This window comes from Puma concolor, chromosome D1 (assembly GCF_028749965.1).
Source record: "Puma concolor isolate L17-30 chromosome D1, mPumCon1.1.hap2, whole genome shotgun sequence".
Taxonomy (NCBI): domain Eukaryota; kingdom Metazoa; phylum Chordata; class Mammalia; order Carnivora; family Felidae; genus Puma; species Puma concolor.
Window position 1 is genome coordinate 15,200,066 of NC_141676.1, and position 15,883 is coordinate 15,215,948.

Genomic DNA, 15,883 nt, shown 5'->3' on the forward strand with positions numbered 1-15,883 from the left:
ACGTTCTTCTGAAGGCATTGAACTCAGGCCTCAGAGGCTGCAAACAAAATGGCCAAAATGAATTTGAGAGCATCACAAGCTGTATGTCAACAAACTAAGTGTCGACACAACATTGTTGACTCAACAATGTTTGCCCCAAAGGGTCTCACACAGGGTGACTTTCTAGAAAATGAGAGTTTAGAATCTCCACCCACAAGTTCCTTGCATCAACTACAATGAGGAGACCAGTTTTCTACCTGGGAGGTACATGTGAGTGGGCATATCTGTGACCTGATCTACCAAACAAGGAAGAAGCTTTCTCTAGAAATTCACAAGGACTGCATTTTTTGACATTATATGTCATTTCTTTTTTTTTTCTTGAATTCTTTTTGGCCTTCTGAGGTTCACCATGAAAACAATCTCATCTCTAATAGCTTACTTACAATGTAATACCTAGTACGTGGAGCATAAATTGATAACCTGACATTTAGATAACTGCTTTTCTGAGTTACTTCACTATGAGCTCCAAATACTGAAAAAATAAGTCACCTGAAGCAATGAAAGAACCAGACATAGCATAAGTGCCCTTTAAAATGTTTATAAGAGGCGCCTGGGTAGCTCAGTCGGTTGAGTGTCTGACTGTGGCTCAGGTTCATAGGTTCGAGCCACTCACACAGGGCTTTGTGCTGACAGCTCGGAGCCTAGAGCCTGTTTCGGATTCTGTGTCTCCTTCTCTCTCTGCCCTCCCCCCAGCCCGGCTCTCTCTCTCTCTCTCAAAAATAAACATAAAAAATTTTTAATGATAAAATGTTTATAAAATTTATTTTAGCTGAATTTTAAACATGTAAGAAACCAACTGAGATCAATATATTAAATTCTTCCCACCCAAGAAAGGACAATAAGAGCGACATGTTGTTTGAAAATACACACACGCACGCACACACACGCACACACACACACAAACTGAGTGGACATTTACTACAACCTAGGTTATTGGGGAGAAAAATGGGTAGTACAAATTTAAGTAAATGGGCACGACATAGATATTTTTCCTACTTTCAAAACCTGTTTAGAATTGATTATTGCTACCCATAGCTCAATTTAGAAATGCCAACATAAGGATTTTAGGCAGAATCATGGTATAGTAGAAATGATTCTATACTAAAAATCTAAAAACGTTATTTGATTTTGCCCAGTCATCTTGGGAAAATCATGTTCCAACCCATGTTTCTATTGGAAAGGTTATAGTCTTTCCAGATTCCTGAGGTCCTGAATTCTTGTTATTGAAAACTTTATCTAGCATTTGACAGCAGACCATCTTTTTAATAATCAGGGTGAATTTTCATGTGTTAAAGGTTATATGATTATTAAAGTAATGAGTAGATTAGATCAGCTGGTTTTTTGTTTTGTTTTGTTTTGTTTTTAATTTTTTTTTCAACGTTTTTTATTTATTTTTGGGACAGAGAGAGACAGAGCATGAACGGGGGAGGGGCAGAGAGAGAGGGAGACACAGAATCGGAAACAGGCTCCAGGCTCCGAGCCGTCAGCCCAGAGCCTGACGCGGGGCTCGAACTCACGGACCGCGAGATCGTGACCTGGCTGAAGTCGGACGCTTAACCGACTGCGCCACCCAGGCGCCCCTGGACCAGCTGTTTTGTTCATTGTTAGTTCTTGATTATCTGAGTCTGTGTGGAATATAAGACATTCTTTCTCACTTGAGGAAAATGAATTATCCATTGGGCCTTTCAGATATGATCCACAACCAATTTTGCATGTATTGTGTACACCTTTTTTTGGCAGAATTATTTGAAATGTGCTCCATTATAATGTGTACATTTGTAGACCATCATTTGTGAAGGAAAGGAGATTATTTTATTCTTTCTGCTTCTAAGCAAGCCAATTTGTACTCAAAATCAGAGGCAGAATAAAAATGTAGAAGAGAGAAAATAAGAGAAAACATAAAAAGGAAGATAGCACTCAGCAAAGACCATAAGCTGAATGAAATACGCTTGGAAATTGATGAATTTTGATTTGGGTGGACTGAATGAACTGGAAGTAGAGGAATTTCAGATTTCCTGAGTTTTCAACCTGGAGTTAGACTGGAGGGTCCCCCAGCATCAGTACCAGGACTCACCCCTCAGACTTTTCATATTTCCAGAAAACCAGATTCTGAACTTTAAGATATATCCGAAGATATATCAGAAGAGACAAGCTGCTTAAAGGGGTTCCATCTTTGGGGCTTCCAGCAGTTCATTGCATACATACAAAATTAAATATCTTCACGCACAATTATGAAGCTATGTCTGCATTTATAATGACAAATACTCACAAGTCATGGGGTTTGCCTGAGCATTCAAGAGACAGCTTCCAGTAGGAGGGTCCAACCCCTTGTCCTGTTGAGAACTTACAGCACTCATTTGTTTATAGTTGTGTTTTCTCCCAACATCTGTTAGATCTGCCAGGAGAGTGAACATAGACACACATCTTTTTAATAATGGTATCACCAGAATCCATACGTGTGCCTTACGCATTTTAAGGGATCAATGAATATTTGACTGTTTAAATGAGCTTATGAACATAATTATTACTCTAGACTATTGAAAAATGGTGATTTGACTCAGAATGATACAAAATTCTATACTTTACCTATACAATATTTTATTAAAAATAAATATATCTGCTTCCAACATTCGTTAGATACTTCAAATTTCTTACCACATTCAATGAGAACAAATAAATAATTAAGGAGTGCTCCAAAACCTTAAATCAATAACTGTCCCACAATGTGAATTAAAATAAGATAAATTAAGAAGATCTCCACTATGCCAAATTCCACAACATAAAGCAGAAGAAACAAACCACATATATGGCACGCAAGTTGTAAAATACTGGGAAACACTCTAAATCAGCAAGCTATTGGAAATTATAGACTGAAATTTTGAGCTACAGTCCAGATCCTTTTGAAACATGATGGCGGGGCACCTGGGTGGCCCAGTCAGTTGGGCGTTCGACTTCAGCTCAGGTCATAGTTCATGGATTCCAGCCCTGCATCGGCTCTGTGCTGACAGCTCGGAGCCCAGAGCCTGCTTTAGATTCTTTGTCTCCTTCTCTCTCTCTCTCTCTCTCTCTCTCTGCACCCCCTCCCCAACTCACAATTTGTCTCTCTACCTCTCAAAAATAAAAAAAAAAAAAAACATTAAACAAAAGAAGAAGAAGAAACATGATGGCAAGCCAATGGTTAGAAACATATGTTTCTATTTAACTGTCTGATTACTAAAATCTATTCCCCACATAAGCCATCATTTTTTAATGATTGAGCAGTGACCATAAAAATTATGCAGCAAACATTTTGAGGTCCCAATAAACACTCATCAGATTTTTTTAAAAGATATACTTTAGGGGCGCCTGGGTGGCGCAGTCGGTTAAGCGTCCGACTTCAGCCAGGTCACGATCTCGCGGTCCGTGAGTTCGAGCCCCGCGTCGAGCTCTGGGCTGATGGCTCAGAGCCTGGAGCCTGTTTCTGATTCTGTGTCTCCCTCTCTCTCTGCCCCTCCCCCGTTCATGCTCTGTCTCTCTCTGTCCCAAAAAAAATAAATAAACGTTATGGGGCGCCTGGGTGGCGCAGTCGGTTAAGCGTCCGACTTCAGCCAGGTCACGATCTCGCAGTCCGTGAGTTCGAGCCCCGCGTCGGGCTCTGGGCTGATGGCTCAGAGCCTGGAGCCTGTTTCCGATTCTGTGTCTCCCTCTCTCTCTGCCCCTCGCCCGTTCATGCTCTGTCTCTCTCTGTCCCAAAAATAAATAAACGTTGAAAAAAAAAATTTAAAAAAAAAATAAATAAATAAATAAAATAAATAAATAAATAAACGTTAAAAAAAATTTAAAAAAAAAAAGATATACTTTAAAGAAATAACACATTTTCCAAGTCAGTTTCTTCATAGTGAGGTAACAACGCTACTTTAAAACCTGAATGTGGCTGAACAGACTTTGGGGACAAACAGAGAATAACACCAATCACAGAGGGTGGATTGCCTCTCCCATATATAATCTTTGTGACTTTTGTTTTATAATTTTTCAGGGGTGGTCCTGGATGCACTTTATGAGAACTCAGGTTCTAAATTCTGGTTTGGAATTTAATCCTCAGAATCTATACTTAGCAACTGTGCGATCTTGAGCAAATTATTCAACATCATCTGCATAAGGAAACATAACAGCTTCTAACACATATGATGGTTTTAAAGACTAAATATGATAATGCAAATAAAGTTATCCAAAAACTGCCTGACAATTAAGAAGCCCTAAATAAATTCAAGATATTATTTATCATTATTTGGTTCCCTGTGTAATTTTAGTGCCACATCTCTTAGAACTAGTGTTAGATGAGTTTCCCCAAAGTCCACTGTCTTCTCCCATTACCCAAGGGAGCATTCCCTGAGGGGTGGAGGGACTGACTGGGTAGTTTTCATACACAATTACAGAAGCTGTCCTTTCCTTACCATTTGCTTTACTGTGTACAAATGCCCTTGCCTCTGTTTTTCTCAACATTTCAGTTTCCTCTTTGCATTGTATCATTAAATCTAAATTTAATCAAAGGGGCCTTATTTTTATAAACAAGAGGTCAACTGGGTGAATAATACAATGTGTCAATTTTATTCACAATATTTTTAAGATCCTAAAAATGAGAAAATATCCATGGAATTAACCCATAGGCAGAAACAGATAGTGGCATTTTCTTTAATATTCTATACATCTCATATCTAACAAAACTCATGAATTCTATTTCCACAGACACTAAAGTTTGCTTTCTAATAAGGTACACATACAGGTCAATGAATCTAACAAGTAACTAAATTTCTATGACCTCAAGTTTTCACACTGTAAGTTCTGAGTTTCCCTTTGTACTAAAGGGATATTAATTTACATATCAAACTGTTATTTGTTGTATATACACACTAGAATAGGAAGCAGAGATTCAAACTGTCATTTGCACACCAATGTTCATAGAAGCATTATACACAGTAGCCTAAAAGTGGAAACAGCCCAAATGTCCTTCAACTAATGAATACATAAATAAATTATGGTATATATAGATAATGGAACATTATTCAGCCTTAAAAAGGAAAAAATGCTGATACATGCTACAACATGGATAAAACTCATTGAAGACACCATGATAAGTGCCATAAGCCAGACATAAAAGGGAAAATATTTTATAGGATCCCTCGTATAAGGTATATATGTATACGTATAAGGTATATGTTTAAGGTATATACATTACCTGGGTTTTCTGTTTTCTCTTTTCTCTTTTCTCTTTTCTCTTTGGTCACTTGTTCCAAATCCAGGCTTCTGCAATTCTATCTTTCGTCCTGAAAGATGACCACTTAGTTGCATGAAAATGAGTCAGGATTGCCAACACATCAACCCCAATGTGACTACAGAAAAAATGTCAGGGTGCACCTAGTGACATCGAAATGCTTTGTCACATAAGGATTTCTCTTTCTCTGCCTGCACAAAGCATGACCATCTTCTTCAACTTTCACAGACATTTAATAGTTTGGATTATGGGATTATACAGAGTTGGCTTCAAGAATGTATAGTTGATATGATTGACGAATCATTGAATTTGAAAGCCGCCATTGAGATTATGTACCAAAAATTAAATGTAAAACATCATTATGTTTAACTGACCAAATTAATTAAATCAACCTTTAATAGCATTTTTAGTCCATAATGCACTGGATGTTTTGGATTCTTTGGAATATTTCTGAAAGCATTCGCATGACTGGTTTAATATGGCCCATGCCCAGTAAAGTAATGGCTTTTTTTTTTTACATCTTGACAGCAACATTACCCCCCAAAGAGAAATATTCTCCCAGGTAAGGAAAGATATGACTGGGCACTTAATCAACAATGAGCAACAAATTACTTCATGGAGTTGTTAAAACATTTTGTCCCCAAGGCTGCTTGTTCAAAATTAAACTCACTGAGGAATCATGCTCTAGAGAACTGAGACCTTTTACATGATCCATGTTTTCAGAGGCTTCTAGCCAATCACTTCAGGAGAATTAAGTAGAAAAAAACAGCAATCTAAAAGCAAGGAACACGTCACTTATTAATACCAAAAATACAAGATTGCATGAACAAGAATTCTTTTTTTTTTTTAATTTAATTTGATTTCTTTTAAGTTTATTTATTTATTTTGAAAGAGAGAGCACATGAGTGAGCATGAGCAGTGGAGGGGCATAGAGAATCCCAAGCAGGCTTCCTCACTATCAGTTCAGAGCTCAATGTGGGGCCTGAATCCATGAACCATGAGACCATGACCTGAGCCAATGTCAAGAGTCACTCAACCAACTGAGCCACCCAGGTGCCCCTTTTTTATTGTAGAGTAAGGGAGAGGGGCATAGGGAGAGAGAGAATCCTAAGCAGGTTCCATGCTCAGCACAGAACCCAAGGCAGGGCTCAATCCCACAACCTGGGATCATGACCTGAGCTGAAATCAAGAGTCAGACACTCAACTAACTGAGCCACCTAGTCACCCCAACAATTCGTTATTTTCAATTCATCAGTATATATTTGAAATTCTCAAGTTGAAGAAGACACTTGAGTGAAGTAAAAATCTTAAGTCTTTGTATAAAAAAGACATATTTAATAAGAATGGCACAAGATTATTGGTAATCAATGTTAAAAGTTTCCATTTAACTCAGAGGAGGTAAAACCCACATATAAAATTCCAACTGAGAAGTTTTGCCCCAAAGAAGAGAATCTTTCTTAAAAAGAATAAGAGATAGATGGTATGGATATATAATTTGAAAGAGACAATTACAAAGTAATATAAGAAAAAAAAAAACCATAGAAACTAAATCTGGAAATATTTGAAACTGGATATTCAGATGCCTTTTATATAACAATGTCAGGTCCTTTGAAACTCTCTACACATGATTTGAAAAGTGTATTACTTCTTTTTTATGTTTATTTATTTAGTTTGAGAAAGATAGAGGCATCATGACAGGGGAAGGAGCAGAGAGACAGAATCCCAAGAAGACCTGGGGCTTGAACTCACAAAATTGTGTGGTCATGACCAGGGACAAAACCAAGAGCCAGGTGCTTAACTGTCTGAGCCACCAGGCTCCCCCCAAAAATACTATTTCTTTACTGAGGTTTATTGATATGGAAGTTTTCTGTCTCTTTTTTGATATTTGGCCTTGACTCTTTCCTTAGCGTCCTTTCCTTGAGCTTTGCCATACCTTCCTTTACTTGTTTGAACATCTCTAAGATGGTGTGTTGAAGTCCTTGTCCAGTCATCAGAGCTTTATAGGGACAATTTCTGCTGTTTTATTTTGTTTCTTTGAATGGGCCATACTTTCCTCTGTGTATGTGTGTGTATTTGTATTTTAAAAATAGAATATCAATAAAACCAGGAGCACATTCTTCGAATTGATAAACATTTAACCACACTCATCAAAAAAAGAGGGGATGGGGGAGAGAGACGACTCAAATAAACAAAACCAGAAATCAAAGAGGATAAGTAACAACCAACCCCACAGAAATACATAGGGTTATAGAGAATATAAAAGTAATGGATACATTCCTATGAAAAAATACTTCCCAAAACTGAATCAGGAAGAAATAGAAAATTTGAACAGACCAATTACCAGCAATGAAATTGAATCAGTAATCAAAAAACTCCCAACAATCAAAAGTCCAGAACCAGATGACTTCACAGGTGAATTCTGCCAAACACTTATTTTTTTCCTACCAAACATTTAATTTTTTTTTCAACGTTTTTTTATTTATTTTTGGGACAGAGAGAGACAGAGCATGAACGGGGGAGGGGCAGAGAGAGAGGGAGACACAGAATCGGAAACAGGCTCCAGGCTCTGAGCCATCAGCCCAGAGCCCGACGCGGGGCTCGAACTCACGGACCGCGAGATCGTGACCTGGCTGAAGTCAGACGCTTAACCGACTGCGCCACCCAGGCGCCCTCCTACCAAACATTTAAAGAAGAGTTAATACCTATTATTCTTAAACTATTCCAAAAAATAGAAGACAAAGGAAAATTTCCAAATTCGTTCTATGGGGCCAGCATACCAAAACCAGATAAAGACATACCAAAACCAGATAAAGACAAAAAAAAAAAAAGAGAACTATAGGCCAATGTGGCTGATGAACATAGATGCAAAAATCTTCAACAAAATATTAGCAAGCCAAATCCACAATACATTTTAAAAAGTCATTCACCATGACCAAGTGGTATTTATTCCTGGGTTGCAAGAGTGGTTCAATATTCACAAATCAATTAATATGATACATCACATCAACAGTAGAGAAGATAAAAATCATATGACCATTTCCATAGATGCAGAAAAAGCATTTGATAAAGTACAATATTCATTCATGATAAAAACCCTCAATAAAGTAGATTTAGAGGGAACATATCTCAACATAATAAAAGCCATATGTGAAAAACCCAGGTTAACATCATACTCAAAGTGAGAGCTTTTCTTCCCCCCACATCGGGCTCTGTGCTGACAAAACGGAGCCTACTTGGGATTCTGTCTATCCCCTGACCAGTGCCTTCTCTCTCTCTGTCTCTCTCTCTCTGTCTCTCTCTCTCTCTGTCTCTCTTTCTCTCTCTCAAAATAAATGAACATTAAAAAAAATCTATACTCTGAAAATTATAGAACTCTGATGAAATAAATTGAAGAGGACACAAAAAAAAGTAGAAAAGCATTCCAGGGTCATGGACTGGAAGAACAAATGTTAAAATGTCTATACTACCCAAAGCAATCTACATATTTAGTGCAACCCCTATCAAAGTACCACCAGCATTTTTCGCAGAGTTAGAACAATCTTAGAATTTCTATGGAACCACAAAAGATCCCAAGGAGCCAAAACAATCCTTAAAAAGAAAAAGAAAACTGGAGGCATCACAATTCCAGAATTCAAGCTATATTATAAAGCTGTAGTCATCAAGACAGTATGGTACTGTCACAAAAATAGACACACATATCAATGTAACAGAATGAAAAACCCAGAAATGGACCCACAACTGTATGGTCAACTAATCTTCAACAAAGCAGGAAAGAATATCTAATGTAAAAAGGACAGTGTCTTCAACAAATGGTGTTGGGAAAACTTGACTGCAACATGCAGAAAAATGAAGCTGGACCACTTTCTTACACCATGCACAAAACTAAATTCAAAATGGATGAAAGACATAATGTGAGACAGAAAACCATCAAAATCGTAGAGGACACACAGGAAGTAACTAACCTCTTTGACCTCGGCCGCAACAACTCCTTACTAGACATGTCACCAAGGGCAGGGGAAACAAAAGCAAACATGAACTATTGGGATTTTAAAGAAAACAATCAACAAAACTAAAAGGCAACCTATGGAATGGGAGAAGATACTTGCAAATTACATACCTGACAAAGGGTTAGTATGCAAAATCTATAAAGAACTTACCAAACTCAACACCCAAAAAACAAATAGCCCAGTTACAACATGGGCAGAAGACACGTATAGACATTTTTCCAAAGAAAATATCCACATGACTAACAGACACATGAAAAGATGCTCAACATCACTCAACATCAGAGAAATAGAAGTCAAAACCACAATGATATGCCACCTCGCACCTGTCAGAATGGCTAAAATCAGAAACACAAAAACAAGAAGTGTTGGTGAGGATGTGGTAAAATGGGAATCCTCATGCATTGTTGGTGGGAATGCAAACTTGTGCAGCCACTATGGGAAACAAAATGTTTTCCTCAAAACGTTAAAAAATAGAACTACCCTATAATCCAGTAATCACACTACTGGGTATTTACCCCCAAAATACAAAAACGCTAAAACAAAGGGATACATGCACCCTATGTTTATTGCAGCATTATTTACAATAGCCAAATTATGGAAGCAGCCCAAGTGTCCATCAACAGATGAATGGATAAAGAAGTAGTGTGTGTGTGTGTGTGTGTGTGTGTGCGTGTGTGTGTACATATACACAATGGAATGTTAATCACCCAGAAGAAGAAAGAAATCTTGCCATTTTCAACAATATGGATGGATCCAGAGAGTATAATGCTAAGTGAAATAAGTCAGAGAAAGACAAATACCATAAAATTTCACTCATATGTGGAATTTAAGAAACAAAAGAAATGAGCAAAGGAAAAAAGAGAGAGAAACCAAGAAACAGACTCAACTTTAGGAACAAACTGATGGATTACCAGAGGAGAAATGGATGGAGGGATGGGTGAAATAGGTAATGGGGATTAAAGAGTACTCTTCTCATGATGAGCACTGAGTAACGTATAGAAATATTGAATCCCTATCTCATACACCTGAAACTAATATAACACTGTATGTTAACCATACTGGAATTAAAATTAAAAACTTAAATTAAAAAAGTAAGATTCAGAAAACTATGCAATACTTAGTATAATTTCAATAAAGGCAGGAAAACTCTACACAATATATGTTCAGGATACATACATATGTAGTTAAACTGTTTCTAACTATGATTATCCAAAATCAGCATTAAGATTACCTCTGGGAAGAGGCAGATGAATGCTATCAGGGAAGTATGCACAGGTAGTTTCAATGATATTGATCACATTCAAGGTTAAGAGGCTATCACATGTAAAAGTAAATTGCATAGATCATTCAATATGCATGAAAAATAATAAAATTTTAAAATAAGAAAAGTTATAAAATCTTTTTTTAGTTAGAAAAGAAAACTCTTCCAGAGCATGATGATGTTCCATGTTACAATGAAAGCAAGTTCATTTTCTTCCTAGTTTGCAGTGTTTAGGGATGGGCCGCAGACAGAAAAACCTGTTGTCGATTTTTACACATAACAGTGAAAAACAAAATTTTGTTGATTCCAAAGTAAATCATTATTAGGTCTATCAGGACAAAATACTTAAGTTGAATACAACTTTTGGGGGAAACACTGTTATGCAAAATAACACATTTCTTTACCCATATCTTTAGTATCAGGAAGACAAAGTAGGTTCTATCTTCTTGTTGAAGAATGGCAACAAAATGTACATAACAGCTAATGAGGAAAAGCATAAAATATATTTATAATTGAATTAGTATGGTTTTCTGTGCTCAAATTAGGAACTAGAATCTGTTTTCATCATCAACCATCCCCATACAGGCTCATAACAAACTGGAAAAACATACAACATCCCTTTTAACATCCCTTTGTTAAATTTTTAACAAAATTTCTCACTGATAGCATCTAACCAAACACAATAACATCTCCCATTTAAATGTCCTGAACTGCAAAAGCATAGGCATTGACCTGAGGAATGGAAATCATCTTAAGGACAAGATGCATATTGCAGCTACAGAAAGTATCTGTGCTGATAGAATAATGAGCATTAAAATTTATACACCACTCTTTTGGCCCCAGTAATTTGTTCTAAGTATTAGCCAAATTACTTTCTCTTTAGTTTGGGTGAAAGTAAATTTTCAAAAGTAGGTTGTTTCACATTTAAAATTTTAAAACTCTTCGGGTGCCTAGATGGTTCAGTTGGTTAAGCGTCTGACTCTTGATATCAGCTCAGGTCATGGTCTCATGGTTCATGGGTTCAAGCTCTGCATTGGGCTCCTTGCTGGCAGTGCAGAACCTGCTGGGGATTTTCTCTCTCCCTCTCTATCTGCCCCTCCTCAACTCATGCTCACTTTCTCCTCTCTCTCAAAATAAAAAGACATTTTTTTTTAATTTAAAAACTATTGTTTCTAAAGTTCCATTTCAATATAAACCAAGAAAAATAAGGCTACGAGGTGAAATTAATTGTATTTTTACTTGTAATGGGACAAATTTTTTCAACCTCCAGAATTTCCCTATTAGGTTGATTATTACCTCAAAAGACAATCCATTCCACTTCTTGATGACTTTGTGTAAATAAAGAGAAACATCTCTAGAGAATCCACTGAATTTACTAAATCCATTGTCAGAATTTAGTACCTTTTTGTTGCTTCAGAATTAACCATAAATGTGTTCAGTGTCAGTGACACATGCTTATTTTACTTTTGGTTACATTTTTACACCAGAATTTTTCCATAGCATTTTTCATCTCCGAATTTCTCAAGGTGTATATTAAAGGATTTAACATGGGAGTGATAACTGTATAAACCAGAGTTATGGATTTATCAATGGACAAGTTGGAAACAGGTCTAACGTACATGAAAATGCAGGGAACAAAAAAGAGGACAACCACTGTGGTGTGGGAACTGCAGGTGGACAGGGCTTTGCGCCTCCCTTCTGGACTGTGACTTTTAAGAGAATTTAGAATGACTCCGTACGAGATGAGCAGAAGGATAAAGATGACCATGCAGATGGCTCCACCATTGGCAACAACAGTGAGGCCTATTAAGTAGGTGTCAGTGCAGGCAAGTTCCAGTAATGGGTACATGTCACAGATGAAGTGATCAATGACATTGGGGCCACAAAACGGGAGGCTGTACACAAAGAGAAGTTGAACCATAGAGTGCATAAGACCTCCAACCCAGGCCACCACCAACAGCAGAATGCAAACCTGTCGATTCATGATAGTCAAGTAATGCAGCGGCCTACAGATGGCCACATAGCGATCATAGGCCATCACAATCAGGAGGAAGACCTCAGAACCCCCAAACAAGTGTTCTAGGAAGAGCTGGCCCATGCAAGCTGGGAAGGAAATTGTCTTTTTGTCACAGAGTAAGTCTATAATCAATTTGGGAGAGATGACAGTGGAATAAACAACATCCATGAGTGACAGATAGGTGAGGAAGAAGTACATGGGGGAGCCCAGAGAGGGGCTGCCAAAAACAGTCACCACAATGAGCAGGTTGCTCATTATTGTCACAATGTAGGTCAGTAAAATCATGACAAATAATGCTTTTTGCCCTTCAGGATCCCGGGTGAGGCCAAGGAGGACAAATTCCGTCACATTGTTACTATTTCCCATTTCCTCTTTCTATATGGCCTGTTTCAGGGATGAGAGCTCAGGACAATGCAATCTGTAATGGAATCGTGAACATGACTATAAATACGTCCATTGTTAAGAGCACATCTTCATCATTAAGTCTTTTCTACAGCGGTTTATACAGAATAAACAGTGGTAACTATTGAGTTCTTCCAAAATGCCTGTTACACCTTCCCTTGATGGTCCTATTTGTCTTCAGATGATCTTGTTGGCCTACAAGAAAGAAGTTCTATGTCTAAGTCTTAGGGGATCGTCTATACAGAGGAGTAATCAAAAGCTCAGCTATCGACATAGATTTATTATAGCCTTATTTAAACTATGTCTATTCTTGGCACAGAAGTCAGCAGTCACAAACAAGGAAAGGATGGATCCCTGCTCTCCAGAAACTTACTTTCTGCTGGTGGCAATAAACGCTACATAAATCAGCATAGAGTCAGACTTTTGAGGTGGTAGTACGTAGTTGCAGTGAGTACCTTTACAGTGTGATGTATCCAGCACCAAAAATAGCATCTCTTGTGTAATAATTCACTTAATAATACTATGACATTCCACTATTAGATGTTCAGACTAGACTCTGAGGTAAAGACTAGATTTAACTGTATCAAATAACTGCAAAACTATTTAGCACATTGTTCCCTATTACAATGACTTGGTATGATTCTCGATCAGCTTTGTAAGGAGTTGGAGTTCTCTCCACTTAATGTTTGCCCACCCCACAATATCTTAACACAAATAACTCTCTAGATTTTCAGCAAATACATTTGAACTGAACTGGAGAGACTTGCGATTTTCACAAATTGTTACATTAGCATCTGGTTTTTTTTTTTTTTTCAAAACTCTTGGCATGAGCTAGGTATTGAGGGAAGAGAAACAGACGCTGAAAAGAGGGGTAGGGTACAATGGGACATGGTTTCACTTATAATGCTTCTTAGGTACTGAGAGCACTCAAAAATACAACTTCATTGCCCAGGTTGCAAAAAACAGCACCCTCGGGGGAAAAGTCCAAGCTCAGTGTAAGAAGGCATGGGTTTGAGTCACCTTCTAAATGTCTTACAAGCCTGTCTCAGCTTGCTCATTGGAAACTAAGGGGGTCAAACTCATCCACCTCAGAATCCTTTCCAGTCCAGTGCTCTGTGAGACCTTTGTGCAGCCCCACCCCTTCTATTCTGCTGACACAGTTAGAAGAAATACTTACTTCTATTCTGCTGACATTTCCTTCTATTTTCATATTTTCATAATTACATTAAAATTTCCAATCTTGTTACTGTTACTTGAGAAAGGCTAGCCAGTGGCAACTGGGACTTGATCATTACCAAGAGCAAATCATGACTACAAGTTTCTCATTCAGTGTGCACCTAGTTAAGACCCAAAACATCCTTGGAGAGGGAGCGTAGTGCAGTGGTGAATAATGTGGGTTCTGGAACTTCATTGCCTGTGTTGGAATCCCAGCTCTGCCATGTGCCATCTGGGCAATGTTGGGCAACTTAACCTCTCTGTGTCCCAGTTTCATGATTTGTAGAATGGGGAGAGCAACAGTTTCTACTTCTTAAGTTTGTTGTTTTATTACAAATAAAGCTTCCGGAAACTGCCTGGCACCTATTTAAAGGCTCAGTAAATTGTACTATGATTAATGTTCTTGAATGTTTCACTATTAAGTTGTATCAGAACAAATCATCTGAATCTTTGCCAATTTAGTAAGTATCATAGACATAGTCCCAGGTAAAAAGAATATTGCACCTCTAACTCATGAACCACTTGCTGTGCATAGGATAGGTTTGTATGCCTTAGGAATTACCTATTTTATTACATATGAGCAGTATTATTTACATATGATGAAATGTGACTTGTCTAGAAGCAAGCAGAAAACTAGAGAAAAAAGGTAGAAAATGAAAGAAAGGAAGTATCAAATCAGAGAGGAGAAATTATATTGAAGATAGGAATATCCTCAGGTAAAAAAGAATATTAATGTGATAATTAAGTGAGGTTAGTATTCTTTTAAAAATATTATTCAGGGATGCCTGGGAAGCTCAGTCAGTAAGCATCCAACTCTTGTTTTCAGCTCAGGTCATGATCTCACAGTTGGTCGGATCGAGGCCCAAATTAAGCTCTGCGCTGAGAGCACAGAGCCTGTTTACAATTCTCTCTCTCTCCTCTCTCTGCCCCTCCCTCGCTCATACTCTCTCGCTCAAAATAAGTAAATAACTTTTTTAAAAAATCTTATTCTCGAAGTTTTCCTTTAGTGAGGAAGTGCTAGAAGTGCCAGAAGGCAAATCCCCTGAGCCTTCCAGGGGTCACTTAGGAGGCATCCTGGGAAGTCATAGCAATTAAACACAGAGCACTTCTTGGTAAGGAAAAAAAAATTCAAAAAGAATAAAAGCACTGATTCCTTAGAGACCCTACATCTGAAGGGAAGGACAAAATTAAATGAGAGAAGAATTGTACAGATACAGACACAAGCCCAAACTTTTGGGTTATTCAGTGCTCAAGGAAATTAAAGAATTAACTAAACCTCATATATAGACAAGTTGATTCCAATCCCATGGATTTGGGAGGGGAGGACACGTGAAGAAAAAGCTTGAGCTTTCCTTAGAAGCCAGGTGTGACAAATGATCTCCATGCTTCATTCACATTGTTACTCCATTTTGTTGGGGGGTGCTATCATCGTGGAAGTTCTAGATTGATAGAGCCACTCCTGTTCAAGAACATAACACTACAAGGCAGTCTATATATAATTCTTATTTTTCATTCATTATTTTCTGCAAGAAATAGTGTTCTTCACTCTTATTAATCCCCACTTTGGATTTCACCAAGATAAATCTTCTAGTAGCCAGTTAAATTATTCACATGTAGGAATGAGGCATATAAACTCTTCTCCAGAGTTTAAGTCATCAAAGATTTCATACTATAAAAACGGACAGATAGAC

General features: G+C 37.6%; 1 protein-coding gene across 1 annotated transcript; it reads right to left on the reverse strand.

The window, feature by feature from the left end:
• Positions 1–11,254: 11,254 nt before the first annotated feature.
• Positions 11,255–12,941, reverse strand: LOC112866173 (olfactory receptor 4A5-like). Its single transcript, XM_025929223.2, has 3 exons — positions 12,043–12,941; positions 11,855–11,969; positions 11,255–11,290 (listed from the first exon to the last, which is right to left on the reverse strand). The coding sequence occupies exons 1-3, from the start codon at positions 12,939–12,941 to the stop codon at positions 11,255–11,257; spliced, it is 1,050 nt and encodes a 349-aa protein (XP_025785008.2).
• Positions 12,942–15,883: the final 2,942 nt, after the last annotated feature.

What these genes read in the sequence shown, in the direction of transcription:
- LOC112866173 (XM_025929223.2), bottom strand. Translation starts at nt 12,941, where the DNA reads ATGGGAAATAGTAACAATGTGACGGAATTTGTCCTCCTTGGCCTCACC. An exon ending in AATGCTATGGAAAAATTCTG is followed by an intron (nt 11,970 to 12,042) that starts GTGTAAAAATGT and finishes TTAATTCTGAAG; the next exon opens with CAACAAAAAGGTACTAAATT. An exon ending in GGAATGGATTGTCTTTTGAG is followed by an intron (nt 11,291 to 11,854) that starts GTAATAATCAAC and finishes TCCATTCCTCAG; the next exon opens with GTCAATGCCTATGCTTTTGC.